The sequence below is a fragment of the Tursiops truncatus genome, chromosome 15 (assembly GCF_011762595.2).
Source record: "Tursiops truncatus isolate mTurTru1 chromosome 15, mTurTru1.mat.Y, whole genome shotgun sequence".
Lineage (NCBI taxonomy): Eukaryota > Metazoa > Chordata > Mammalia > Artiodactyla > Delphinidae > Tursiops > Tursiops truncatus.
Window position 1 is genome coordinate 36733759 of NC_047048.1, and position 26992 is coordinate 36760750.

At 62.1% G+C, this 26992-nt stretch overlaps 5 protein-coding genes across 29 annotated transcripts in view; 3 read left to right on the forward strand and 2 right to left on the reverse strand.

The window, feature by feature from the left end:
• The first annotated feature begins 212 nt into the window (after positions 1-212).
• Positions 213-5065, forward strand: SPSB3 (splA/ryanodine receptor domain and SOCS box containing 3). 5 transcript variants are annotated; one of them, XM_073792473.1, is made up of 7 exons: positions 219-350; positions 2660-2796; positions 3203-3372; positions 3454-3641; positions 3721-3823; positions 3901-4026; positions 4255-5065. In XM_073792473.1, exons 1-7 carry the CDS (start codon positions 225-227, stop codon positions 4587-4589), a joined length of 1185 nt encoding a protein of 394 aa, XP_073648574.1. In that variant the 5' UTR covers positions 219-224; the 3' UTR covers positions 4590-5065. The 5 variants fall into 5 exon arrangements, with proteins under 5 accessions (XP_073648576.1, XP_073648574.1, XP_073648577.1 ...); XM_073792476.1 differs by having other exon boundaries at positions 4208-4343; XM_073792475.1 differs by lacking the exon at positions 2660-2796 and having other exon boundaries at positions 213-350.
• Positions 4791-8645, reverse strand: EME2 (essential meiotic structure-specific endonuclease subunit 2). Of its 10 annotated transcripts, none has more exons than XR_004522096.2 (8): positions 8389-8645; positions 8149-8285; positions 7645-7737; positions 6577-6670; positions 6279-6394; positions 5911-6084; positions 5509-5607; positions 4976-5027 (listed from the first exon to the last, which is right to left on the reverse strand). XR_004522096.2 is itself a non-coding variant. In XM_033840074.2 (7 exons), exons 1-7 carry the CDS (start codon positions 8519-8521, stop codon positions 4791-4793), a joined length of 861 nt encoding a protein of 286 aa, XP_033695965.1. In that variant the 5' UTR covers positions 8522-8645. The 10 variants fall into 10 exon arrangements, 5 of the variants coding, with proteins under 5 accessions (XP_033695965.1, XP_033695964.1, XP_033695966.1 ...); XR_004522095.2 differs by having other exon boundaries at positions 4976-5418; XM_033840074.2 differs by lacking the exon at positions 5509-5607 and having other exon boundaries at positions 4791-5027; positions 8512-8645.
• Positions 8646-8871: 226 nt separating this feature from the next.
• MRPS34 (mitochondrial ribosomal protein S34) lies at positions 8872-10126 on the forward strand. The gene is made up of 3 exons (XM_033840081.2): positions 8872-9192; positions 9342-9384; positions 9473-10126. Exons 1-3 carry the CDS (start codon positions 8872-8874, stop codon positions 9763-9765), a joined length of 657 nt encoding a protein of 218 aa, XP_033695972.1. The 3' UTR covers positions 9766-10126.
• A 239-nt stretch (positions 10127-10365) lies between these two features.
• NME3 (NME/NM23 nucleoside diphosphate kinase 3) lies at positions 10366-11700 on the forward strand. The gene is made up of 5 exons (XM_033840083.2): positions 10366-10501; positions 10580-10710; positions 10875-10976; positions 11041-11153; positions 11269-11700. Exons 1-5 carry the CDS (start codon positions 10456-10458, stop codon positions 11384-11386), a joined length of 510 nt encoding a protein of 169 aa, XP_033695974.1. The 5' UTR covers positions 10366-10455; the 3' UTR covers positions 11387-11700.
• A 338-nt stretch (positions 11701-12038) lies between these two features.
• Positions 12039-26992, reverse strand: part of MAPK8IP3 (mitogen-activated protein kinase 8 interacting protein 3) — a 50006-nt gene continuing 35052 nt past the window's right edge. For 6 of the 12 annotated variants that reach the window (XM_033840055.2, XM_073792445.1, XM_073792446.1 and 3 more), the window contains 24 exons: positions 24234-24245; positions 23355-23372; positions 22017-22074; positions 21569-21721; positions 20534-20615; positions 19160-19290; positions 18679-18735; positions 18417-18587; positions 17755-17881; positions 17482-17577; positions 17236-17394; positions 16555-16720; positions 16113-16295; positions 15853-16042; positions 15624-15743; positions 15468-15548; positions 15318-15385; positions 15048-15196; positions 14491-14662; positions 14294-14407; positions 14064-14102; positions 13694-13873; positions 13433-13582; positions 12039-13357 (listed from right to left, as the gene is read on the reverse strand). In XM_033840055.2, the coding sequence (XP_033695946.1) occupies positions 13236-13357; positions 13433-13582; positions 13694-13873; positions 14064-14102; positions 14294-14407; positions 14491-14662; positions 15048-15196; positions 15318-15385; positions 15468-15548; positions 15624-15743; positions 15853-16042; positions 16113-16295; positions 16555-16720; positions 17236-17394; positions 17482-17577; positions 17755-17881; positions 18417-18587; positions 18679-18735; positions 19160-19290; positions 20534-20615; positions 21569-21721; positions 22017-22074; positions 23355-23372; positions 24234-24245 (2798 nt within the window). In that variant the 3' untranslated portion in view covers positions 12039-13235. The remainder of the gene's footprint in view (positions 13358-13432; positions 13583-13693; positions 13874-14063; positions 14103-14293; positions 14408-14490; positions 14663-15047; positions 15197-15317; positions 15386-15467; positions 15549-15623; positions 15744-15852; positions 16043-16112; positions 16296-16554; positions 16721-17235; positions 17395-17481; positions 17578-17754; positions 17882-18416; positions 18588-18678; positions 18736-19159; positions 19291-20533; positions 20616-21568; positions 21722-22016; positions 22075-23354; positions 23373-24233; positions 24246-26992) is intronic. The other 6 variants (XM_033840056.2, XM_073792447.1, XM_073792453.1 and 3 more) reach the window with 4 other exon arrangements.

Sequence of the window (26992 nt, forward strand, 5' to 3'; positions counted from 1 at the left end):
ATTTGAGAGTCATGGATGTCAGGATGGCATTCCATGCTCTCCACCTGGGCTTCATCAAGGTACTCGGACACTGGAGTGAGGTATGAGCTTGTGAAGAGAGTTCCGGACCCTGGGTGGGCTGGCACAGTCTGGGGGCCAAGTGCAGGGGGTGCTGGGGGACCTACTGGTGTGTCATATGTCTTTCTTTGCTCAGACCTTGTGCTTCCTTCCAGATCCTGCCCACCATGGCCAGGCGCCCACGGAGCAGCAGAGCGTGGCATTTTGTCCTGAGTGCAGCTCGCCGAGATGCGGATGCCCGGGCCGTGGCTCTGGCAGGGTCCACCAACTGGGGCTACGACTCTGATGGGCAGGTAGGTTCCAGTGGGTGAGCATGGTGGGCATGGCTGGACTAAATATTGCCTGAACTGAGACTGAAAGAGAAAGATGCCTCTGAGGGCAGAAAACAGGGCCAGGCTTGTCGGACCGTCCCCTGCGTGCACTCTGCTTCTGCTCCCCTAGGCTCTTCACACGGTTAAGGACACACGTGGCCCTGGGTAGCAGGACCTCAAGGCATATACTACGTTCCTCTGTAGACTTTTTTCTTTGAGGAGGGTGTCAGTGGGTACTTTGGTCAGTTCATTTAACGAAAACTTCTCCATTCCATTTACCCAACCGCTTTTCAAGGGTAGCTGTTGTTACTTCTGTGTGCAACCTTCTGGACGTTTTCTCTGCCTGTTGAAGTCTGTACTCAACGTTTGTGTATATGCATCTAAAAAAATAATTTTGATCTTTAAAGACCGACATTCCTGAGCCTTCCTGTGCTCAGGACCCTGAGCTCTGCAAGGCCCAGTAATACAGAGGCCGTGAGGAGGGCGGCTCAGCTGTCTGTCTGCAGTGGAGGTTCCTGATGGACCTGAGGGGTTTGCAACCAGAGCCTCACCACGCTGACTCCCGCCACAGGGGTGGGGTGGTGGGGCTCTGTGGCCTCTGTGCCTGCCGTGGGGGGCATGTGGGGAGGGCTTCACAAGTCAGTTTCCTGAACCTCTCAGATCAGAGCTGGGCTTTGGCTTTGCCCTGAGTCACCTCTGTTGTTTTCAGGGTGATCTTCGGGTGACTTGGTTCTGCTCTGTCACAGCCACCCTGCCTGGGTGCCCTGGCTCAGCCAGGTGTCTGGGTGGGGACGAGTGCCTATCCTCCCCAGCCCTCAGTGAGGGCAGCTGAGTCCCGTGGAAGCACCAGGGCTTGGGGCAGAATTGGAGGCGACATCCTGGGTCCCCTTCCTGGGGCCTCCCTTAGCTCCCTGCCTGGGCCAGCGAGAGGCCTCGGCCTGCATTCCTGTCCCGCCTCCAGCTTCCACTGACCACGTGGCCTGGAGCAGTCTTTTCTCCTGTCTGTCTCTGCCTCTCTGGCTCATCGCTGTGGGTTGTGGGAGGCGTCCAGGGGCTGGGGGTGCAGTGTCTGATACACACCTGTGGCTCATCCGGTCACCTAATGGGCCCGGGGTACTTGTGTGCACGTGTGGATGGAGAGAGCGTGTCACCCCAGCACCTTTGAAGGCCGAACACACATGTCCTTGTCTCCGCTGCTCTAAGCTCTCCTTACAGCTTGTGGTGGGGCCGGGTCTGCCCTCTGCACAGGGGGGTTGTGTGGTGGGTGCCAAGCAGTATGACCCCCGGGGCCAGCAGTGCTCAGGTCTGTGCCCCTGGCTCCTGACTCAGTGGGAAGGGATCGTCTCCCCTGGCAGCAGTGGGCCTGCCTTGGCTTGTGGGGGATCGCTCTTCCCCGTGAGCGGGGTGCTTTGGGCCTGCTGCCACTGTCCTCGCTGGCGTCTGTCTCCAACTGGGGCTCGGCCTCCTCGCTCCCTGAGCTGTCTCTGCCATCGGTTCCCAGAGCTCCTGTGTGGCACTTGGGGCTGAGTGTAATAACAAAGGAACTCAGTTCCGGTGGGAGGAGGCAGGTGAGCAGGACCCAGGAGAGCGTCAGGGAAGCCTACGAGAAAGGAAGAGAAGGAAGAGGACGCAGCATGAGAGGCTGAAAGAGCCTCTTTGAAATGGTATCCAAAAGCCATCCAGGGGCAAACAGACCCCCACTCCTGCCCCATGGGGACAGGGGTGGACAGGGCAGAGGAGGAGGCTGGGCAAGGAGGGGGTCTTATATTCTCTGACGAGAGTTAAGTCTGTGGGCTTTGTTCTCAGGGCAGCAGGATTCTCAGGGCAGCAGGATTCCCAGGTCTGAACAGGTCACCCAGACCACTGTGCAGAGGGCATTTCCGCGGGGCCCAGAGCAGCACCCAGAGGCCAAGAGAGTGAGGGTGGAGGCCAGAGCCCCACCAGGACCCCAGGCGAAGCTGGGAGGGCTCAGAGAGCAGGCATGCAGAGGCTGCCTGCACCCCTGGGGCCTGAGACTCCAGGCCCTCACTGGTCGGCCAGATGTCAGAGCCTGGGTGGGTGTCTTGAGGGGCCCACGTGGCTCCAGAACAGGAACAACAAGGTGTACAGAGGCACCCTCACTGGCCTCCAGGAGGGTCTGTGGGTCAGCTGGTCCCCGGAACCAGACCAGCTCAGCCTTAGCATCTGGCCCCTGGGCCAAGATCAGGCCCTCAAGGCTTGGAGTCCATTCGGTGAGGACTGAGAGCCACACGCAGAGGGCCAAGGCCCAACTGAATGTTTTCCTGCCACAGCCTGAGACCATGGGGCTTGCTCGTCAGGGTCCTGTGATGGGGGTTGAGAGCACACCCTTGCACGGACAAGGGGACCACGGCCATCGGCCCCCCTGGAGCCCAGCTGCTGCCACGGGGAGACCAGGTGCCTTCATTAGGTCAGCAACGGACTTTGCTGTCACGCTCCCATTTATCACAATCTAGATGTTCTCTGGACAACGACGATGGCTAAACATGCAGCCCTGTCTTGGGGCTTATTAGTGGCTAGGCCTCCGGGGCCCTCCACTCCACTCCCAGGAAGCCACCGGCGTGGTAGGCCTTTGGCAAGGAGGCCCCCTTGCAGCTCCTGAGCCAGAAAAGATGTCCAGGGTCACTGTGGCTGGCTGGCTGAGCCCTTGAGACCTGAGGAGGCCCTTTGAGGCCAAAGCCCCAGATCCCTTCCTTGGGGCGTGCGGCCGTTCACCCGTGGGCCTGGGGTGGGTGGCAGGGCAGGTGGGGGAAGGGGTCGGTTGGGCCGGCAGAGGGCAGGAGGCAGGAACAGCTGGCCCTTTCCCCTCAGCACAGCGACTCAGATTCCGACCCCGAGTATGCATCTCTGCCGTCATCCATCCCCAGCGCCGTGCCTGTGACTGGGGAGTCCTTCTGCGACTGTGACAGTCAGAGTGAGGCCTTCTGCGGCAGTCTGCACGCCGCCCACCGGGGCAGGGACTGCCGCTGCGGGGAGGAGGACGAGTGTGAGTGTGGGGGCCTGCGGCGGGTGGGCGGACCTCTGGGCTGGGGGGGGGCCTGGCGAGCCTGGGCCTCTTCTCTCACAGATTTTGACTGGGTCTGGGATGACCTGAATAAGTCCTCAGCCACCCTGCTGAGCTGTGACAACCGGAAGGTCAACTTCCACATGGAATACAGCTGTGGCACAGCGGCCATCCGGGGTACAAAGGAGCTGGGGGAGGGCCAGCACTTCTGGGAGATCAAGATGACCTCGCCCGTCTATGGCACTGACATGGTAAGTGGCCGGCAGGGTTGGGGGAGGGGTGCCGGGCACCTTGGTCCCCAGCCCCCTCTGCCAGTTCTGCCGTTTCCAGATGGTGGGCATCGGGACATCGGACGTGGACCTGGACAAGTACCACCACACGTTCTGCAGCCTGCTCGGCCGGGACGAGGACAGCTGGGGCCTCTCCTACACGGGTGCGTGGGGCCCCCAGGGTGGGCAGGGCTGGGGGGCCCCGAGGCTGCAGGGCTCACCCCGACCCTGCTGCCCCCAGGCCTCCTCCACCACAAGGGTGACAAGACGAGCTTCTCCTCCCGGTTCGGCCAGGGCTCCATCATTGGCGTGCACCTGGACACCTGGCATGGGACGCTGACCTTTTTTAAGAACAGGAAGTGCATAGGTGAGGAGGTGACTCTGACACATGCCCGCAGAGCGTGGCTGCCACTGAGCTCCTGGTGAGGTTGAGGGCCCTGAAAGGCTATCCTTGCAAGGCCATCCTTGCATCCCTGAGGTCTCGGGGTCCCCAGAACCGGGCAAGGCCGGGGGGTAGGTGGAAATCCCAGCATCCTTCGTCCCCTTAGGAGAGCCTGAGCTTAGGGTTCAGGCTGTGCCACCTCCCCACCCCCAGGAGTGGCAGCCACCAAGCTGCAGAACAAGAGGTTCTACCCAATGGTGTGCTCCACGGCGGCCAAGAGCAGCATGAAGGTGATCCGCTCCTGTGCCAGCATCACCTCCCTGCAATACCTGTGCTGCTACCGCCTGCGCCAGCTGCGGCCTGACTCTGGGGACACGCTCGAGGGCCTGCCCCTGCCGCCCGGCCTCAAGCAGGTGCTGCACCACAAGCTGGGCTGGGTCCTGAGCATGAGCTGCGGCCACCGCAAGCCCCCCACACCCTCGCCCATGGCCAATCCCAGCAGCCCTGAGACCCGGCGCTGCCAGAGGAAGCGCTGCCGAAGGACCTAGCTTGTTTCCCAGTGAAAACTGCCTTCTACAGCTGGGATGGCGTTTTCTCTGTTTCTCCCTTTGGACCACCCCCAGGGCAACAGCAGAGGGAGGACTGAACCAAGGTTTGTCTCGGCTGCCCCCCTGCCACCCGAGGCTGGGAGAGGCCTTGCTACAGGGGCTCCGGGGCCATTATCCCTGTGATCCGGAGACCCGGACTTCCTAGTCTGTCTGCTTCCTGTGCCGGGTGTGGGAGCAGCCACTTTCCTTCTCTGGGAAGTCTCTGGGGAGCTGCTGCCCCAGCATGTCTGGACTCAGGCTGCAGGCCTGGGAGGCTGGTCTGCTGCCTGTGAGGAGGACGGCTTCGTGAGAGGTCGGCTCTTCCTGCTGTCGCCGCCGGCCTTGGGTTTTTCTTAACTTGCTTTGCATGTTGTCAGCTGCTGTTCCTCTCGTCTGAGGCTGAAAACGACCGTAATAAACTTAGAGTTTATGTCTGATGCTTACATACCCATGGAATGAAAGGGGTCGGACTGAGGCCTGGGGCTCACAGGTGTCCACAGCTTTTCTCCTGTTGTGGGGGGGCGGGTCACAACACCCTTGAGGAGTCACGGCCTGGTTCTCTTTTCTCCCTCAAGACCTTGTCTTAATACTTCTCCTTTCTGAAGGGGCCTGCCTCCCCCGCCCCCGCAGCCTCCAGGTGACCGGCATTTGCCCTGTGGGGCCCTGAGGCTGCCCAGCCCTTCCTGCCTGTCGTAGCTGGCTAGCAGCCCCTCTGCCAGTGTGTACAGGGCCCAGGGCATATGAGCCCTGCCCACATCTTCTCCAGACTTTCCAGCTGGCTTGGCATCTCCTGGAGAGAAAGAATTTCCTCTTCTGCCCATCCCAGTTACACAAGAACTTTCTCTGCTGCCCCTCCTGCGCCCCCATCTTGGGGTCAGACCTGTCTGAGAGCCCCGATGCAGGTCATACTGAGTGTCTTGCTCCCGCACACCACCGCTCGTGGTTTCTAGTCTGTTCCCTGGGCGGGCTGCATTCAGTCCTGCCGGTAGGTGGGAGAAGGGCCCGTCAGGTACCACAGGCGTGGTCAGGAGCCCAGGTCCAGCGGGAGGTCGGGGATGGTGGTCATCAGGAAGAGGCAGATGCAGCAGGAGAGGTCAGGTCCCAACCTATGGGGCCGCACACCCTTGCCCATCCTCACAGGGAGGTCAGCCAGGAGGGCTAGGCACCCCTGCTCCATGCCACAGGCCACGCACACCTAGGGCGGGCATGGGGATGGGCGGGGCAGGCCTCGGGGGACCTGGCCTCCATATCTGGGAGTCTGGTTGGGGGGCGGGGGGCCCACCTGTTGCAGAAGGCAGGGGGAAGGGAAGGCAGCAACAACAGCATTGGCCACAGCCGGGCTGACGCAGTTGAACTGCCTGATCTGCTGCCAGCAGGCCCCCCGCAGGCCGGTGCCATCTCTTGCCACTCTTCTCGGCTGCTGCCCAGCACGCGGTGGTGCAACTCCCGGGACTGCCTGGGAAGGGGAGGATGCAGGGAAGTGCCTAGATTCTTCATCACCTCTACTGAGCGCCCCGCCCCCAGCTCAACAAAACCCACAGCCCCCTCTGCTCTAGAGGCCAGAGAGGCGCCACCCTGCCCAGCACTGCCACCCCGCCCGGCACTCCCATCCCTCCCGCTGCAGCCCCCAGCAGGGTGAGGGTCACACACTTGAAGGGACGCTGGGTGAGGGCCTTGGTGAAGGCACACACATGCTGACTCAGCTCCTACCAGGAGGCCACCAACAGCACATCCACGTTTACCCAGAGCTGCAGAAGCACCAGGGCCTGAGAAGGAGATGAGCCTGTGGGTGTGGGTCAGAGAGTTCCCATGGGTGACACCCAGCTGAGACCAACCCCAAATGCCCCCCCCCCCCGCCCCGTGCCAAACCAGCCCCTGCTGGGTCTCGGAGAGCAGCCCAAGGGCCAGAGCCCATGCCAACCATCTGGCCCAACCCAACTGTCCTCACCTCCTCCACCTCGGGCCAGCCAACTGCCACCTAGGCACGAGTCACCACTAGACGCTCTGGCTGCCATGCCTCCTGGGTACTGGACTGGTAAGACCTATGCAGAGGTAACCATCCCTCTGGCTCCCTACCCTCCATGAGTTCTCCTCCTGCCCCCCAGAGCCCGCCCAAGAGAGAGGGTTAGCTGTGACACCAGCCCCCAGGGCCACCCCTGCCTTTCGCCCGAACTCTCCCATCCCAGGCAGGCTGGCTAAGGGTGTTAGGGTGACCGGTACCACAGGTAAACATCAGCCCAATGACAGCCAGGTGGAGGCAGGCAGGGCTCTCAGGACTGATCCGGGGCACAGAACAGGTTGGGCCACATGTCTGCAAACCAAGAAGGTTTACCATACCTGTTCCTCGGGGGCCGCGGCAGGCGGGGCCCACCGGCCACCACCAGTTTGCAGGAAGCAGGGGAGTGAGCCCAAGAACAACCCCACAGTGCTGGGAGGAAACAGGGGTGGACTCCTCCGCCCAACCAGTTCTCTTTAGAAATCTAGCTCTGTGCCTTCCACATGATCAAGAAGATCTATGAAAGAACCCGGGCACACCCCAGGCTCCTAGAAGAGTTGGACTCAACCCTCCTCCCCATTCCTGGTCCACCTCTGCACCCCAGCCTGGCATTTGCTTGACATACACAGGTGCTTGATAAACAGAGAACCTTGAACTCTGGGACCTGGCAGAGGGTCTAACCTAATGACGCTCTGGTGCAAACATCAGCTGAGCAATCCCTATTTCTCCCGCCAGGCGGCAGCTGAGCGGTTGGGTGTCACAAGGTGGACTGCACAGCCAGCCTGCAGCCCTAGTCCCCAGGCCCCCTCTCAGCAGTTTACCACCTGACTTCCGACTCAGTTCTCAAGAGAACCCTCCTTATCCTGGCTTCTACCCTCAAGAAGCAGCCGTGGCTCCCACCTGCTCCCAGGCCAAGAGCCCGGCTGGCTTCCCCCATCTCACCCACAACATCCAAAATAGGGAACCCAGCCCCTCACGATCTGTGGTCAGGGATTACTCCTTCCTCCCTCCCTCCCGCACCTGGGTCAGCTGGACAACGCCCTGCAGAAACTCCTCAGGCTCCAGCAGCAGCAGCCGGTCCTGCTCATCCGCAGCCCACACCTCAGGAGGCACCTGTGGGAACATACACGGCGCTGTTGCCCACCCGTGGCCTCGTGCACCCCGGGCCATGGCCTGGGCACCCCAGGAGTCCTGAGGCTTGCGCAGGTTCTTCCCGGACTGCTCTACAGAAACCCAGCGTCCCACCTTCTACTGAGACTAAAAGCAGCGCAGGTCTGCCAGGCAGCAACACCTGTGGCCACAGCCTGGATGGGATGGAGCATCAATCAGCAGCAGCTGCGTTCAGGCTCTGGCTCCCAGCCCGCAACTTACCAAAAGTGGCCTGTGCATCACTCACTCAGCGTTCCCCGTTCTCCGTTTACTGGTATGTAAAACGTGCACAATTGCTGCAGCTGCCTCTCAAAAGAGCTTTGTCACATAAAACACCCAACCCAGGGCTGCATTCCATAAACCCAGGACACTCACACTGAGGGAGCAAGGGTCTGGCTTCACTCTGCTCCACCCGAGGCTCCATGCAGGGCGTTCGGGCTCCACGCGGCACTCACAGCTCAGGGCGTCCAGAGCCTCCATCAGGATGTCGGCACCGGCATCTTCCAGAATGGCTGGATGGGGCAGAGGGGCAGTCAGCTGTCACTCCTTCTTTCCCCCACGACAGGACACTACTTGGGTGGGGACAGCAGCCCCACAGCCTGCACAGCGTGTTACCAACAACTGATTCCCGTCCTGATTCCCGTCCGGCTGATTCCCGTCCGGCTCCCAGAGCGCAGATAAACAAGCTCCTCAAGGCCGAGCTCCCCATCCCGGGCCGCTGCCCGCGCCCGCCCGCACCTGGGTCCATGAGCACCGCCAGGCGCCGCACGGCTTGCTCGGGCCGCAGCCGCCGCACCACCTCGGCCGCCGCCCTGTGCTCTTCCGCCGGGTCTCGGACCCTGGCGGCGGCCTCCTCGCCCGCGGGGCCCTCGATGTCCGAGTCCGATATCTCCCAGGTCGGGGGCTGCAGCTATCCCCGGCCCCGGCGCGAGCCCCCAGCCCTCCCAGACCCAGCCCTCGCCACGGCCCGCCCGGCCTCTTCTCCCCTTCCGGCAGCGCCCGGACGCCTTTGCGGGGGACACCCGCCGCTTCCGGCGTCGGGCTCGCCCCGCGGCGCGCGGTGGCATCTTCCGGCCGGAGCGCGGAGGCTGCCCGGCCATGGCGCGGAAGAAGGTGGGGCCGCGGCTGATCGCCGAGCTGGCCCGCCGCGTGCGGGCCCTGCGCGAGCAGCGGGAGCGGCCGCGCGATTCGGAGCGCTACGCCCTGGACTACGAGACGCTGACGCGGCCGCACTCGGGCCGCAAGCTGCCCGCGCGAGCCTGGGCCGATGTGCGCCGCGAGAGCCGCCTCCTGCAGTTGCTTGGCCGCCTCCCGCTCTTCGGCCTGGGCCGCCTTGTCACGCGCAAGTCCTGGCTGTGGCAGCACGACGAGCCGTGCTACTGGCGCCTCACGCGGGTCCGGCCCGACTACACGGCGCAGGTGCGTGCACGGTGCCCACCCCTCAGCTTCCGGCACCGCGGGGCACCACTGTCTCCTCTGCGCGCGACTTTGTGGGACGGCATATCCTGTCGCCCGATCCCTGGGCAAGCGAGCTTTCTGAGCTGATCTCCTCCCCACTTGCTTTGCAGAACTTGGACCATGGGAAGGCCTGGGGCGTCCTGACCTTCAAAGGTAAGGCGTCCAAACCCGGTGGGGAGGCTGCCGGCAACAGATTGTTCCGTCAACGTGTGTGCAAGAAGCCTCGTTCTTCTTTCCCCAGGAAAGACGGAGAGTGAGGCTCGGGAGATAGAACAGGTCATGTACCACGACTGGCGGCTGGTGCCCAAGCACGAGGAGGAAGCCTTCACCGCTTTCACGCCGGCGCCGGAGGACACTCTGCGCACTGTGCCCTACCCGCCGCTCCTCCGCGCAATGATTCTAGCAGAGCGACAGAGAAATGGAGACACCAGCACGGAGGAGCCCATGCTCAATCTGAAGAGGATACGCATTGATCCCTGGGACTATCCTGAGAACCAGGAGTCGAAGAGAAAGACCAAGGGCACTGCAGTCTAAAATGCCAGAGCGGGCAGGCTGCCGCAAGGGTGCAAGGCAGTGGCCACCATTTTCGGTTACACCTGAAGCAGCCCCCTGGGAGCTTGGATCCTACCTCCCCGTGACTTGTTGAGGTTCTACATTTTCTTGGAAAAGGGTGGGGTCAGACCTTGCACCTTGTGTCTTTCCTCTGTCCCCGCTGCCCCAACACGCAGATCTGACTGAGGGGGCCTCTTAGGAGGTGGCTGCTGGGGGAAAGCCGCAGGTTTGGAGCCCCGCTGCTGGCTCCTGTCACTTCCACGCTGGCTTCCCTCCCTATGACCTGTTGCCTCTGCCGGGACCCAGGTAGAAACTGAACGCGAATAAAGGCACATGAAGCAGCCCTGGGTTGTGACTTTTTTGAGTTTGGGGTACCAAAGCGGGCTGTTGGCAGGGCTGTGGGGGAGGAGCAGGCTGACACTGCTGCTTACGGCCGGGTGGTGAGAGGAGTTCCGCGCAGGCGCCCGGTGGTGGGGAGACCCGAGGGGATTCGGGAGTCACAGGCGCGGCCGCAGAGGTCCCGGCGTCGGCGTGAACGACAGGCACCCCCTCTCCGCGTCCGCCGAGGTGGCGGCGCCCGGCGACCAGGCGGCTTTAAGCACAGGCCCCGCCCCGGCCCGCGCGTCTCCCCCGCCCCGGCCCTCGAGCCGCCCGAGCCCCGTTGCCGCCATCATGATCTGCCTGGTGCTGACCATCTTCGCCAACCTCTTCCCGGCGGGTGAGCGGCGCGGGCTGGGCGGGGCGGGTAGGGGGTGCGACCGGGTCTGATGCGCCCCTACTCCGGCGGTTCCCACAGCGTACACCGGCGTGCACGAGCGCACTTTCCTGGCCGTGAAGCCTGACGGCGTGCAGCGGCGGCTCGTGGGCGAGATCGTTCGGCGCTTCGAGAGGAAGGGCTTCAAGCTGGTGGCGCTGAAGCTGGTGCTGGTGAGGGCCGGGGTCCCCAGGCGTGGGGAGTGGGACGGGGGTGTTGGGGAGAGGTCCCCGGGCGTGGGGAGCGCGGCGGGGTGGGGTGCAGGGGGAGACGGTGTCCCCGCGCGTGGGGGATGGGGGTCCCAGGAGCACGCGTCCCTTCCCCCCTCCCTCCCCAGGCCTCCGAGGAGCTGCTGCGCCAGCACTACGCCGAGCTGCGTGAGCGCCCTTTCTACGGGCGCCTGGTCAAGTACATGGGCTCCGGGCCGGTGGTGGCCATGGTGAGTGCTGGCTGGCGGGAGGGCGGCGCGCTGACCCCGTGCTGACCCCGGAACCCGTCTGCAGGTGTGGCAGGGTCTGGACGTTGTGCGCGCTTCGCGGGCGCTCATCGGGGCCACGAACCCGGCCGACGCCACGCCCGGTACCATCCGTGGCGATTTCTGCATCGAGGTCGGCAAGTAAGTCCGGTTCCAACTCCCCGAACCGGGCTGCGCGGGGCTCTCTGCCCGAGCTCTCTCTGCTCCGGGCCCTCTCTGCTCCGGGCCTGCGCTCACCCGCGCCTCTCCTGCACAGGAACGTGATTCACGGCAGCGACTCGGTGGAGAGCGCCCGCCGCGAGATAGCGCTCTGGTTCCGCGCAGACGAGCTTCTGTGCTGGGAGGACAGCGCCGGGCACTGGCTGTACGAGTAGCCGGTCGGGCAGATGTGCCCGTCTGCAGTGGGCTGTGGGTGATTCCGCATTCTCCAGGCCCCGGAGGTGTGCACACGTGTGGACCCAACCCCTAGGAGCTCAGAATACCCTTCCTGTGGCACGGGGCACAGGAGGGCAGGTGGTGCACGCCTGCGGAGCTCTGGTTGCTACAGGCCTTCCTGTCCTGGCTGAGGTTCTCAGGAGGCCCAGCCCGGCCTGCGCCTGTTTACAGCACGTCTGGAATGCGGCAGGGTGCCACCGTAGTACTTTGCTTGTCCCAGTACTTCTTTTTATAATAAATTGAGGAAAACTTTTGTGCTCCAGTTGGTTTGGGCTCAGGGACACAGACGCATGATGTTAAGACATTTATTACTTACAGAGCAGATATGTAGGTTCACTTGCAGGGCCAAAGCCTGAGGAGAATCGTGTCACCCAGTTGCACCCACCCAGCTAACCCCCGAGTCACTTCAGGCCCTGTGAGGACAGACAAGGGACTTGACGTACATCACAGTGGAGAGTGGCAGGGTGGTGGGGAGAAGCCTGCAGCTGCTGGTGGCTGCAGCAGTGGCCAGCTGGGCTCGTGGGATGGCTGCCCAAGATCTGTGCTTCTCTGGTGGGAGGTGGGTGGGCAGCAGTGCCTGGGGCTGCCCTGATCGGTGCCTCGAGGAACAGGAATAAGGCCTGGGCAGGTGGGGGAGTTGGCAGTCCAGGGCGGTGCCCCTCAAAGCAGGCACGCGCCATCGCCGAGAACCGGCTGGAGGCGGCTCCTGTCCTTAACCCTTGGGCCTCTGCTCGGTGGCCTATCATCAGATGCCCTCAAGGGAGCAGGCCACACCGCTTATCCCTAGGCACTTAGTAGCGTGTCTTGGGAGCTGGGCTCCTTGGAGACTGCACAGGAGGCAGGCCCTGGAGCACACCTTTCCCCATCACCCTGAGGCTGAGCCTACATCCAAGGACTGACCCCGGGAGAGACCAGGGGCCTCCCCTTCTTCCTGAGGCTTGGGCCTGCCCTGGCAGCCTGAGAAATTCCACCCTAGGGGCTTCCGGGAGGGGTGGGACTCAAGGGGCCTGCTCCTACAAGGTGAGTGTTCACCCAGGGAGAGTTAGCAGGGTCGGGGAGGACACAGGTCAGTGAGGGCCAGTGAGAGCCCACCACACAGGACGATTATGGGGCTTGAGCGGGATGAGGGTGTGTGTGTGTCTTCTCAGGCAGCTGCCCCAGGGAGCCTGGTTACATGCTTTCATGCCAGTTCCCAGGGCGGTAGGGATGGGGGAGGGGGAGCCCAGGGAAGGCTAGCAACTGGGCCAACTCCCTGAGGGTTGGATCCCCACTCCCATGGGCAGCAGCCAAAGGCAAGTGAACTCAGGGTGGGAAGACTCAGCGGGGTGAAGTCCCTGCTCGACTCCCTGGAGAGATCCTGGGAATGAGTGACTGGAGTGGGGAGCCCAGGGTGGAGCTCGGAGCCACCTGTAGGGGCTTCCCTGGCCCGACCCACCCTGGGGTTCTGCCTCGCTCTGGCCCTGAAGTGCCCTCGGGCCTGGAGGGCTTTGGGCTGGGTGCCAGCCAGGAGCTGCTGGGGAGAGGGTGTCCCGAGAGGCTCTGCCCCTCCCTGGTCAGGACGCCACCCCACTACCCGCTCCCAGCCAGACCCTATGCTCTCTGCCAGCTCATGGGGAGGCCCGGACTGAAGGTGAAAGCTGCAGGTTGAGAGGCTAGAAGTGGGGTGGACGGGCACCTGGCTGCCTGCGGGCAGGCTGCCCCCTGGGTGGGTGGTGGGCAGGTGGGCGGGGCTGTATGTACATGTGGCAGATGGCATCAGGCGGGGCGGGGTGGCGGCAGGCCGCAGCCTCACTCGGGGGTGTAGGACACCTGCCACACGATGATGTGGCTGCGCTCGGCCTTGGACAGCAGGGGCTTCACTTGGCTCACGTCCCCTGCACCCTCCTCGGGCTCATCGTCTTCTCCGTCGCCTGGAGAGAGCACAGCTGCCATGAAGGGGCCACCCCTGTCCGGGGACACCTGGGGCCCCAGCGGCACCCACTTACCGATGCGGAAGTCAATGTAGCCCTCCCCGCCACTAAGCACCAGCACGTTCTTCAGCTTCTGGGCCTCGGTGTCTGCGGTGGGGGCAGTGGGCCCGGGACTCTCGGAGGGGCTGTCGAGCACGCTGCCGTTCAGAGTGGCCAACACGTTCCCTGTCATCGGGGCACAGGGACCTCAGCGGGGCAGCCAGAGCACCCCCCCCACAGGCTCCTGAAGGGAGGCCGCGGCTGCAGCCCTGCGGGGAGTGGGGCCCGGCCCCTCACCTGGCACGGAGACAAAGAATTTGACAGCGTCACGGTGCCCGTGGAAGCAGAGCTGAGCCTGGGCCATGGAGCAGTAAGGGATGAAGCTGCTGGCTGATTTGTCACTGCTGTCGTCTCCGTACACGTGGATGATGCCTCCTGGGCGGGCCCCCTCCCCAGATGTGGGGGACGACTTGTTGGCTGGAGAGAGAGGGTCCCGGAGGGGCTGAACCTGCTGACTGGGAGGACCAGTTTTCCAGCAGCCGAGGGCAGAGGGTGGGGCCTGCCTGGTGCCAGAGCCAGTCCGAGGGGCAAGGGCAGCCTCAGCCCCCAGGGTGTCCACAGTGGGGGGCTTCCTTCTGAGAGCAGGAGGCAGGCGCTCTGGACTTACCTCGGAGCCCCAGGAGCTGGCCTCGGTGCAGGACCACAGCTGGGGGAGGTGAGGGGCGGAGCATGGAAGAGAGAGGAGAGAAGTCACAGGAGGGACTGGCTGAGGATGGCTGCGGCTAGGGCAGCCCGCGTCCTCCTCTGTCCTGGCAGGGCGCACCTGCCCCTGGGACCCTGACATGCGCCTGTGAGTGGCAGCCAGGCCATCTCTACAGATGTCTGTGGGTCACTCACTCTCAGTCAGCGGGATGGAGATGACAACTCCGTTGCCGGTGCCCACCCAGAGGCGGTTGCCTGCGATGAGCAGGGCTGTGATGCGCACGAAGGAGAAGCCCAGCTTGCCTGTCCCTGGGGGTGGGGGGAGGCGGGTCAGCGGGGAGGGCTCGGGGGACCCTCCTGCCCCCACATGCCCGGCTGGGGTGGCCCCTCACCCAGCATCTTGCTGACGTAGGGCTCAATATCCACGTCCTGCAGGTGCTGGTGGGTGTGGGCGTGGTAGAGCCGCAGCGTGGAGTCCAGGCGGATGGACACCCACACCCCATCACCAATCCACGCCAGTTGCCGTACCTGGCTCTCCCGCCGTGGGTGGGCGTCGAACGACTTCTGTGGGGTCAGGGCAGCCCGTCAATGGGGTGGGGGGCCCTGAAGCTGCCATGGCCAAGAGTCCCTGAAGCAGCTCATGGGCACCTTTCTAGGGCCTCTTTGCTCCCTTGGGTCCTGGCTCCTAGGAGGAGCCCCAGCACCCCAGCCCCACCCCACAGCAGTGCCTGAGGGAGGTGCGGGGGAGCCCATTCAGACACCGATCTGCTTGTTTCAGAGAGAAGCAGCAGGTGGGCTCCAGAAAGACAGGCATTCACAGCCCAGCTGCCCTTTGTTGGCCCATGACTTTGGATGAACCAGTCACTTCCCTAAGTGCATTTTGTTTGACCCCACGAAGCCCCCACCAGAGTCCATTAGAAGGTGTGTGGAAGCCCCAGCCTGCACTTGCCTCAATCTGCATCGTCTTGGGCTGGATGACATGCACCTTGTTCTTGTAGCCGCACCAGACGCGGTCATACACGACGGCCATGCAGCGGATGGAGTGGTGTGGGTGGCCCAGGTCCATCAGGTGATAGTTGCTCAGGTCCCACTGGCTGTCTGTAGAGAGCCCGCGACCCCTGCTCAGGCCTGGCCAGGCCACCTCTGCTCACGGTGCGGGTGGTTCACGCCCTGCCTGGACGTCAGATGCTGCTCCCCCACCCACCGTGCCAGGCCTCACCTTCACCTCGGTGGAAGATGGCCAGGGTCCCATCGGCCAGAGCCACCAGCACTCGCCCTTTTACGTGCCTGCAATGGGAAGGTGGTGAGCCAGGCTCAGGCCGGCTGCCCTCGGCCCTCCCGACCCCGGCCCCCGGCGGGGGTTACGCACACCAGGCTCAGCACGGAGTCCTTCAGCTTGATGGAGTGCAGACACTTCTTCCAGTTGGCCACAGCCGAGTGCACGTAGAGCCTGCGGGAGGAGGCACGGTGGGCGGGGGCTCGCCCAGGGGACCCTCTCCACCCCGACCCCCAAGACCCAGCCTACCAGCCGTTCTGGGCTCCCAGCCACATGGTGGGTGCAGCACTGCTGCTGGCCCCCGCGGCGTCCCCACTGGGCTCCGGCTCAGGCTGCACACCGCTCACGTCCGTCTCCAGCCCGTTCTCACTGCAGGGAGGATGGCAGCTCCAGGGCAGCCCATGGAAGCCCGTCCCTGCCCACCTCTGCCAGTCCCCGCCCCCCTCCTCCCCTGCTGCCCCATCCTGAGAGAGCCCACCTGTCAGGCTGGGTGCTGGTGGGTGGGGCAGGGGCCGGGTCGGTGAAGACGTGCTCTGTGAGGGGCCCAGGCCGCACCGCAGCTGCCTCTGCCTCACTGGGCCCAGAGTCTGGCACCTCCATGGCCTCCGTGGCCTCCTCCGTGGACTGAGATGGGTTGACCTTCCCATTGGCGACAGCAGCCACCTCCCCTGTGGAAGGGAGGGGTGAGCTTGGCTGGGTGAGAGAAGACGGCCGCCCGGGCTCAGGCCCAGGACTCACCCTGGCCCTTGTCCAGCACTGGGGTGTCCCCACGGGAGGAGCAGTTGCTGCGCGGCACGTTGCAGCGGGTGGCACAGCCCACCAGGGTGATGCCGGCCAGCACGCCGTCTGCACTAGAGTCCTCAGGGTTCACGTCGCTGTCCAGGAAGATCTCCCCCGGAGGGTAGTCACCATCGCTGGCCGCTGGAGGGAGAGTCACAGCCCTGTCACCCCGCGCTGAGAAGCCCCCATGACAGGACCCTACCCAGAGCTCCAGTCCCGGTGAGGGTGCAGGGGGAAGGGAGGGGCTGTTTGTGATGCCACCCCATCTCCTTGTCACCGGGTGAGCGTCATACAGGGGTCTCCTCCTGCATCATTAACAGGACTGAGCAGAGAGCTCAGACAGCTCCTCCCTGGACGCTCCGCATTGACTCCCGGCCAGCAGCAGGGGCCCAGCACTCACCAGGGATGCTGGAGATGCATAGGACGTGGGCATTGCACACGGTGAACTGGTCCACGACGGTGCCCGGCTGGTTGGCATCGATGATCACCACTTTGCTGGTGGTCAGGGTGCTGGTGAGGATCCACACGCGGCTGGAGGTGGCGTCCGCCTCAGGGAGCTCCTTTGCCTGTTTCCGAGCACAGGGACAGGCTGGTGCCTGAGCACTCACTATTGTAGCAGCAATGGGGGGCGAGTGGGGGGATCTTGGAATCTCAGGATCTAGCCTTACCCGTGGCCTTAGGGGACCTGAATGTCCTCCCTTGTCGCCAGGACGGTGAGAACTCTGAACTGCACATTGTGCCTAGGTCGTGGCACTCACGGCCTCCCTTCCTCAGAGGAAGGCTGAGCTCCCGGTGATTAAGTCACTGGCCCCCACATCGAGCCGGGACAGAAAGTGAAGCCTCCAGGCACTAAGCCCCTCACACGGCTCCTGGGCAGGCACAGACCTGCTCCAGCCTGGCTGCCCTGAGCCTCCGCTCCTCCTTGCTGCCCCACCCACCGGCAGGGGACCGGGCCACCCCAGTCTCCCGCCACTGTCCCCAGCTGTCCTCCGTTTCTGTCACTCCCACCCAGACTAGTCATAGCAGAGCCATCGGGATGGCAGAAGCAGAAGATGGCCCTGGCCCTGCCTGCCACTCTGACCTTCTTCTTCTCGGGGGACGCGTGGTTGCTTTTGGTCTCTCCTTCTACTTCCCGGTCGCAGGTCAGAGGGTCGCGGCCTGGCACAGGCTTGACTCCATTCCCGGGGTCATCCTCACTCAGTTTCCAGCCGCTCAGGTTGACGCCCGCGGCACACCACAGCTGGGAGGACAGGGCCATGAGGTCCGGCCTCATGGGCTTCTGGGGCAGGGGGACCTCTCCCAGCCTCGCGCCTTCCGCGGGGCTCACCTTCATGGTCGGGTCCTTCTCCACCAGAGGGCGGCAGTACACAGGGACAGGCACGTTCTTCATGCGGGTGTCCTCCTGGCCTCCGTTGGGACTCAGCTGCAGGAACAAGGCAGAGGGGCGCTGTGGGCGCCAGGCCTGGCCGGCTTACATGTGTGGGGCTGCAGTCCACTACCCCCGGTCCTCCAGGTTTTGGACTTGGGGCCCTGGGCGCCTACGGGGCTCCCCAGGGGCTCCCTGCCTGCGGCGCCCCCCATGCTGCCCTGCGCCCAGCACCTGCTTGTACTTGGCTGGTAGGCTCCAGCCACAGGCCTGCAGCCGCCCGTCGTCATTGCGCACGTGCTCGCGCACCTGGCGGTACTGCTCACGCTTCTGCTCCCGCCTTGCAGAGGATGTGCAGTCGCTGGCGGAGGAAGGGCAGGTTACTGCGTCTGCAGGGAGCACGCCTGCCGCCCCGGAGCTCTCCCTGCTGGACCTGGACCGTCCTTGCCGGGGGCCCATCTGACGGCAGGGGGCTCTCCCCAGCTCTAGGCTTGGAGGCCACATCCAGCCGTTGCCCTGGGCCAGCTGGCAGGGACCCACAGCCCTGGTGGCACCTGAAATGGCTGCGGGCTGCCTGCTAGGGGTCACCCGAGGAGCAAGGCGCAGGCCTCTGGGACTAAGTGGAGGGACTGTGGGGGAGCACAGCCTCTGCTGAGGGACATCCAATGCTCCCACTGGGGGTGGAAGGGTAAGCACGGTGTGCACGGAGAGGTCGTGACCCCTGATGCCTGGTCAGTGTCCTTCCCACTATGGACCCCATCCCCTGAGCACAGCCACCAAAGCAGCAAGGTGGAAACCGGTCCTGCTTCAGAGCTTGGAGGGGAGGGGCCCTGGGACACAGGGACTCCCCCTGTGCAGGCCAGCGGGGAAGGGCAGGGCAGGCCTGGGAAACTCACTCATCTGGGAAGAACTCCAGGGGCCGGCTGCCGGCGGAGATCTGGCACATGGCGTGGCTGCGGCGCTGACTGAAGCCGGCCGTGGTGGGTGACTTGTAATGGATGTTCACTGAGGGGTAGGACCGCTTGGCCGGAGGGGGGCTTGAGGAGGAGCTGAAGAGGCGGCTGAAGCTGCCAGCCGAAGCATAGGGGGTGAGGGGTGGCCTGAGGGGAGACCTCCCCAGCAGTCACTGCCAGTGCCCTCCCAGTGCCCCCAACTCACAATTGCCAGATGGTGGACTTCTTCTTCTCCTGGACAGTTGGATGCTCTCGGGATGCTCTACAGGGGACGGCAGGGGGAGAGGCCCCACTCAGCCATGCCCACCCAGTCCAACCAAGCCCCCCTCTCACCGGGCCCCTCTTGCCTCCCTTGCTTGGGACCCTCCCCATGGACACACGGACTGGAGCATCAGACAAGAGGGGGTCCCAGGCGAGTCACCCGTAACTTCCTAGAGAGACCCTGGTGCACTGGCCCCAACAAACCAGGTACATCCACTGGCCAGGGCTGCACCAGAGGCCCAGTTCTGCTGGCCCCCTGCAGGCTTCCACCAGGGATGACCCGACACCCTTAATTCTCCCGGAAGAGAGGGAGGTGTAGGGGTGGTCAGCCTCAATCCCATCCCCAGGACCTCCTAGAGCAACCACAGCTCACAGATGGAGATGGGAGCGTGTCTTCTGGAGCCCACAGGAGCCGGGAGGCCCACCTGATCATCTCGGTCCACCGCACGGCCTCCTGCAGCTCCATCAGCCGCTCCTTGTACTGGTTGCGCTCCATGAGCACGCGGGCCATCTCCACACGCGTGAAGCGGCGGCGCTGCGCCATGGGGATTTTGTCCTGCGGGGAGAGTGCCGCTGCTCAGCCAGCAAGGGGCCGCCTCCGGGAGTGGGCGCACCCAAGGGCGCTTTCCCACAGAGCTTCAGGTAAACGCGGTGGGGAGGGGTGGGCACAGGAACAGGAGCCACCACCCCGAAAGGGCCTCCCTTCTTTCCAGAAGGTCACATGACACACTCGAGGGGTACAACACCCACAGTGTGTTTTCCTACAAGCTCCCAGACACCCTGGCAATCCCAAATGCCACCGGTCAATGCTAACAGGTGGGACTGGCCCACGGTGGCATAGCAGGAAGAAAGGTTCTGGGGAAGGTCTGGCGAGCAGGACCCTGGTCACTGCCTCGGAGCTGGACACTTGTACCAGCGGATCTGCATGGGATCTGCTGTCCCTGGCAGGACTGTCTCCTTACGCAGCCCTGCCCTGGGCTGCCCTCCCCTCGTGCCCCACCACCGGCACTCGGAGTTCACAGGAGCATCGGCAGCCCCAGGCCCCCCACCAGGAGGTCAAGGCACCAATTGGGTGCCCTCCATGCCCGAGTGGGAGGGTCTTGAGGAGCCGCAGCTGCCTAATACACCTGCGGCTTTGTTTCTTTCCTATAGTATTTGGAGGTGAGGGGCTGCGCAGGATGAGCAAGGTGAACAGCTACAGTTTCCCAAGTGACTGCTATGGGATCGGCATCCTGTTACGTGCATCCCACAACCCCCAAAATAACAGTGGATGAGTGGTGAGGTTGGCGTCCAAACTTCACCTTGGCTTAAAAGACCCACGCCTGCTCTCTCTGTAAGGAAGGCGGCCAGGTCGCTGGGCTGGGGCCCCTATTCTGGAGAGGATCTGGGAAGGGCAAAGGCCCCTACAAACCCTTCCCTACAGCCACTCCTAGGGCTTTTCTCAGAACATTCCATGCATCTCCGGGGGTTTGTGAGGACAGATGAGGCATCTGAGGGCCTCGGGCACTCAAACTGTTCTGTCTGGGGGGCAGCAGTTGGGCCGGTAAGCAGGGAGACCCCACTTGTGACAGTGCAATCCACATCTGCTAGGACCTAGGTAAGGGGGCATCCCGCAGAGAGGGGGCTGGTTCTGACCGTACGAAGTCACCGGGGCAGTGGGGTGGTGGGGCTGCTGCTGGGTGCAGTCATCACACAGGAAGGGTGAGGAGGAGCCAGAGACCCAGAAGAACTAGCACATCCCCGGGAAGCCCGCCCACACTGCCCACCCCCCATGCCCACATGTTAATAGTGGAATATACCAATTCTGTACAGAGATAGCTGCTTACATCCTCCACCTCTTCTTTGGGTTCACGGTGGGCAATGATGGCCTCTGACTTCACTCTACAGGATGAGGAAGGAAGCGGGGCAGGGTGAGGGCCCCACTGGGCACTGGCCCAGAGGATGTGTCCCACCTCTCAGCTGCACTCAGGGCTCTCCCCTCAGGTTCTAGGCCCTGAGCATTCCTGCCAGTGCCTTGGGGACGGGTGGCTCCACACCCCTGCCCACATGTGCCCTGAAGCCCAGCCAAGGAACAGGACCTCCAATTCAGGTGGTCAATTGCTAATGGGAAGGTAAGGGCAGTGCTGGCTTCAGGCAGGGCCAGAGGAGACCTGGCTCCCAGTCCCACAAACCTGGCACAGGTGCCACCTGCCTAGGGCCCGCCCCTAACACCTCCCCTTTCCTGTCTGGAGCCAAAGGCACCACTTTGGGAGAATGGGGTGAGGATCAGGCTGGAAGAGAAAGGCCACAGGGACGTGCAGAGTGCTGGGGAGGACACCCCAGAGCTTCCCAGCAAGGCTCTGTGACCCAACCTCAGCTGATTGAGGGCTGGGGAGCAGAGGGGAGTGCGGGGGACCTTCGGTGGCCAGAGGCCATTATCCTCCCTTCCCTCCTCCTGAACGAATGTAATAGTGTGAGAGGAGTGGGAAGGCCCCGCTCAGCCGCCAGAAAAAGGACACCCAAGACAGGACACTGTCCCTCGTGTGGGATTATTCCCCCGAGGATGGTGGAGACCAGAGGGGAGGGGTGGGTTGCCAACACAGTAGTTGGGTCTGGATGGGTCGAATATGAGATGTAGCTCAGGGATGAGCAGGAGGCTGAGCAGTGAGCACGCAAAGTGAGCCACTTTGGGAAGGAATGACCTCAGGGGGTGTGCTTAGCTAGAGAGCAGATGCCAGGGAATTGCGGAGAGGTGCGGAGAGGACCGGAGGGACCTGGGCAGGGCCTGACCCTGCTCTCCACGCCTGGTGGCCCAGCCTCCGTGGGAGCCCCGCCCCTCAAGGAGCCCCGCTCACCTCCTCAGCTCCTCCTCCAGGTCCTTGATGCGGTTCTCCAGTCTGAGTTTGGCCTGCCTGGCGGCTTCCAAGTCCCCCTTCAGCACCTCCTGCTCCCCCGAGAGCTGGTCCACCTTGGCGATGAGGTCGTTCTTCACCACGTTCAGAGCGTTTCTTTGAAAAGGCAGAAAGAGGGGAGCTCCTTGTGAGCCGGTGTGTACATTAAGCGATGGGGTTTCAAAGGAGTCTGCCCACCCTGGTGTATCTGAGCAGACACATCCTGGCCTTGAAAGTGGTGAGAGGAGGTGACCACCCCATCCTCTCCCCAGGAGGGGTGAGCTCAGTCCAGTGGGTCCAGGTCCTCCCTGGGGACTGCCCTGAGGCTGGGCCAACGCAGTTGTTACAGGAGCCCCTGGTCCTGGTTGGGGGCTGTCTCAGTAACTGTGGTGCTGAGGAAGAACATCCTTACTTGGTTTCTAGAAGCTGTGAGTTCTCCAGCAGCAGATTCCCCACTTCCTTGCCCATTCCTGAAACAAAAGGTATGGAGTTATTACGTGTGCCTGGTGAAGCCAGACCCTGATGCTCACACCTGCCTCAGAATAACAGACGTCCTGCCGGGGGGCGGCCCACCCCTGGAAGGATGGCCCCCCCCCGGGAGGGCTGATGTGAAAGGATAAGGAACAGAGGCCCGATCTGCAGGAAGACGCCTGCCCGGGGAGGCCGGGCGACCTTAAGAGAGGCCTCTGCCGGTCTTGAGGCAGGCTCTCCACCAAGCAACGCAGTCAGGAAAGGACCTGCTGCGTGTGAGCCCCGTGGGGGTCTCAGACTGGCCTCTGGAGGGCAATGAGCAGGTCTCCTCTGCCCCGATGGATGCAGCAGCCCTGGGCTTACATTCTGGAATTCAGTGATGGGCTCTCACAGCTCTCTACCAACATGAAGTCTGGGTACCAGCAGGGCCTGGACAGTACCCTTATGGCCTCTGTGCAACCTCCTCAATCAATGCCCACCCCTGGCCCAGTATCACTGCCTTCCCCCAGCCCTGTGACTTCCAGGCCATCATGAAGCAGACCCTTTTCAGAGCTGCCGCCTCGGAGAATGGAGGTTGGAGCTGTGGTGATGGGGACAGAGAGCCCTGGCCAAGGAGATGGGATGGTCCATGGCAGGTGCAGCCCTCCACCAGGCTGGGAGCAGGCCTTCAGGAGCCAGAAGGTGGGAGTGGAGGTGAGGACAGCACTCCGGGGGCTGGTGCCCAGAGGGGATGGCCAGACCCCAAAGTGGGCCCCGCAGACTGAGGTCTCTGCAGGCGTGTCACAAAACCCCCAAAGCACCATATCTAATCCTTCAGGACTGCCTCGAAGCCCAAGGTCTGTTCCTCTCGTTCACTTCCCTCCTCCACAGCCTTAACACAACTATGAGACGAGATGACCCACACACACGGTGTGGCGAGCTTAGGGTTCTGCTGGTTGTTTCTATTCTCACCTCCTCGCCTCAAACGTGGCCTGCCTGCCCTTCAGATGGGATGCAGCAGGCACTGGGCTCAGGCCTTCCTGAACTAATGGGGGGTGCTGAGAGAGGCTGGGGTCCCCTCCTCAGCCCGTCAAGGGTCTGCTCTGAGGGAGTCAGGTGCCTGCTCACCATGCCTGCTGGAGGCTCCACCCCCACCCCTGAAGCCACAGATACCACTGCCCCCACGGCTGCCCCACCGGGCTCAACAAAGCAAATGGCTCATGAAGCATGAGAAGGTGTCAGGGAGGCAGAGGAAGCCAGAAGCAGGGAAACACATACTGAAACAGGGCCTCGGCCTTACCAAAAAAATCATCGCGCACTATGGGCGCCGTCCCAGTCCCAGGGAGATGGGCGACCAGGGCGGGAGGAAGGAGAGGGAGAGAGGAGGGGAGAGAAAAGAAGCGCGTTAAGCCCGTGTGATAAGCAGGCGGGGGGACTTCAGGGCTAATTCTCGCTGGGTTAGGGGTGGACACAGGAGTGGGACAGGAGGGGCGGGAGATGGGATGGGGCCAGCTACTCCTTCCAGAAAGTTTACCTTGGGTGGTGAGGTGGAGGATCAGGGCAACACAACTGACATCTTACACTAAAATCCTGGGTTGGTGGGGTGGTGGGGTGGGGGGTGGGGGCTAAGGACAGAGGTCTCTGCAAATGAGGGAGAGCTGTGACCAGGCCCCGGGTGCCCTTGAACATAGTGGGGAAGTAGCACGGGGATGGGCAGGACCTCAGAGCCTCTGCTGAAAGCAGAAAAGCAGGAGCTTGGTCCATGTGCCCCGTGGGGAGAGGACCCCTGACTTCGAGGGTGTACCCAACAGAGGGGAGATGCCACAGCACTGAGTCTGTACTCTGTGTCCAGTTAACTACCCTCCACCTCTATCGGCTCTGTAGGACCTTAAGAAATGGCCTACAGAGAGAGACAGGGGTCAAGGGCACAGCAGCTCTCCCTCAATTGTCAAGGTCACTGTCAGTGGGCTGGTGGAGCAAACCAAAAGCTTCCGAGCAGCAGTAGGCTGGTGAGCAAAAGCACGTGTGCCTTAGTGGCCTGGACCAGGATTGGGAGGGGACAGGCTGCACAGCTGGCGGTGACTGGGCAGCAGCAGTGGGGTGTCCCAGGGTGCCACCCCCTCCACCTGGACGCCACCATGGGGAAGAGGGTCCGCAAACAGACAGCAGAGATACACACCTGAGAACTCCCCTGGGGCCGTGTCCAGCGAAGCACAGAGAGACGGGGAAGGAAGTGACAAAGGTTAATTGGTGACTGAAACCAACAAAATGAAGAAACTCTTATTAAAGAAAAAGCGACGATGATCAGCCATTTCCACGTTGAAGGGCCCAAAAGCATACGAGCAGACGACCCCAGGCCTGTGGGTGCCAAATGCATCCAAGGCAGGAACCCTGAAGGAAAGGGGAGGTCAGAACATCACGCTCCTCAGTCCTGGGGGCCCTGGGGCAGGCGTGCAGATCTAAAGCCTGCTTGCCCCTGTACTCCCACCACCATCAGGAGGGCCAGACCCCTGTAAAGCTAACGTGTGTGTGGGTGTGGTGTGGTGGGTGCTGGGCATCCAGCCTCACAGGCGCCCCCAGAGTGAGTGAGCCACGGACAAGGACCTGGCCTCGGTGGGGGGTGGGGGTGGGGCCCTGGCCAGCCCAGGTCTTAGGGGAAGGGCAAGAGCTTAGGTCAAGGGCAACCAGAAGACAAGGGCCCTACTGTGCAGGGAGGGAATCACTGAGTCAGGATGTGAGGGGTGGGGGGGGACGCTTGTACCAAACTGCTCTCTGCCACCCAGCTGAAGACTTGAGGAAATGATGCTGTTCTATTTGGTTCATTTCACGCAGAATTGGTACAAAAAGTCGCCTGACTTAAATGACAAACTACAGAATCTGTGGAAGGAATTCAAATGATAAAGTGGATTTATCATTTTGATAGGCGGTTCAGAAGTGGATGTGTCCCCTCTCATCTCTACTTCCCAGGCAGCTGCTGTTCACGCTTGATATTCTCCTTCTCAGACATCTTTCTAGGCAGACATCAGTTTCTAAAAAACAAAATCGTGACCACCACTCTCCATCCTCTTGCGCAACTTCCTCCGTTGCACCTCACACGGTATCCCAGGACCCCTTCCACATGAAGGATCCACGATCACCTTGAAAGCTTCGATGTATTTCCATATGGAGACGTCCCATCGTTTCCTAGGGCATCGGCTCCTTTGACAGGTATTTCGGGCCTGCACGGTTGTGTGTGGGCACCAGGACTCGCGTACGGGCTCCTGTGGGTGCCTTGGTCCTATCTGAGGAGAGGTGGTCCCGCTCCCTCCAGGTCCAGCCTGGCCGTACCCTGCCAGCTGGCCTCTGCCGGCTGGCCTCTGCCGGCCACCTCCCATCAGCGGGGTGGACAGTACCCACTTCATTTTTATCAATCATTTGAGGAAAAAGAGTTAGCTGTATACTCTCTCACTATTCATTTCTGTGTTATTCTTGAAGTTAAACATCTTTTCAGGTTTGTGGGTCTCTTCTGTGAATGTCCTGCTTTATCCTCTACTCATTTCATATTAAAAAAATTTTTTTTAAATTAATTTTTGCCTGCATTGGGTCTTCATTGCTGCACACAGGCTATCTCTAGTTGCGGCGAGTGGGGGCAACTCTTTGTTCCGGTGTGCAGACTTCTCGTTGCGGTGGCTTCTCTTGTTGTGGAGCACAGGCTCTAGGTGCAAGGGCTTCAGCAGTCGTGGCATGTGGGCTCAGTAATTGTGGCTCGCGGGCTCTAGAGCACAGGCTCAGTAGTTGTGGCGCACGGGTTTAGTTGCTCCGTGGCATGTGGGATCTTACCAGACTAGGGCTCGAACCTGTGTCCCTTGCATTGGCAGGCAGATTCTTAACCACTGCACCACTAGGGAAGCTTCCTATTGTACTTCACTTCTTTTAACGTTAATGGTGGAGACCATAAATACATATATATACATACACATACGTACATACACACACACACACACACTCACTCTCTCTCTCTTTGGTTTTGGCAATGAAGAGAAGCCCAGATTATGAAAATACTCTCCAATATTCTCTTCCAGTTCTGTTATCCTTGTATTTTTATGTTTAGATCTTTGCTCCACCTAGAAATTATTTTTGTGTTCGGAGTGAGGTTGAATTAGACATCATTTTTTTCCAAGTGGCTAGTCAACGAATCCAGTACACATATTGAATAATCCATCATCTGAATGTCTTCAGGAACTGGTGATGGGGGACCAGGCCTCCTGTCACTGACACTTCCTCCAGCTGAGCCAGACTCTGGGGACTCGAGCAGACCCCAGCTCATCCCTCCACCCTGCTGGACAAAGGGCCGGCCCCTCACTCCAGGGCTCTGTCCACAGATCACAGGAGCTCGCGGTTCTCCTCAACATCTCAGGGCTGCCTGCCTTGCCTGTGCTCCTCGTGATGAAGGCTCCAGAAAGGCACCCAAAGGCCCATCACTCCCAAGAGTGGGGTCTCATTCCAACCAGAACTAAGTGGTGCCTGAGAGGGCCCCCGCCCGCCAAGCGTTGCAGCGCAAGTGCCTGGGCACTCACCATCAGGTGAGAAGACGATTCTCACTTCAGCCCCTCAACACAGACCCATCAGATGCACTGGTTAGAGCTTCTCACGTCAGGCACTCCTGCTTGAGGGAACTGACCTCAGGAGATGCATCAGACATCATTTCCCTCTCAGGAACCCTGCTGCAACAGACTGCACCTCTATCTACTGACTCAGTCAATGTGGCTCCAGGTAAAACTCACTGGTGTGCAGTTTCTAGTTCTCTGCTTTTCTCTCCCATCACTCTTTATGGAGACTCTGGCGTCCGGAACGGTGCTGTCTGAACCACAGGATGTGGCCGTATGCTAGAGCATCTGCCAGCCCCGGGGGCGCCAGGATGGGTGGGGGGCAGTCACATGGAGTGAGCACGCACACCAT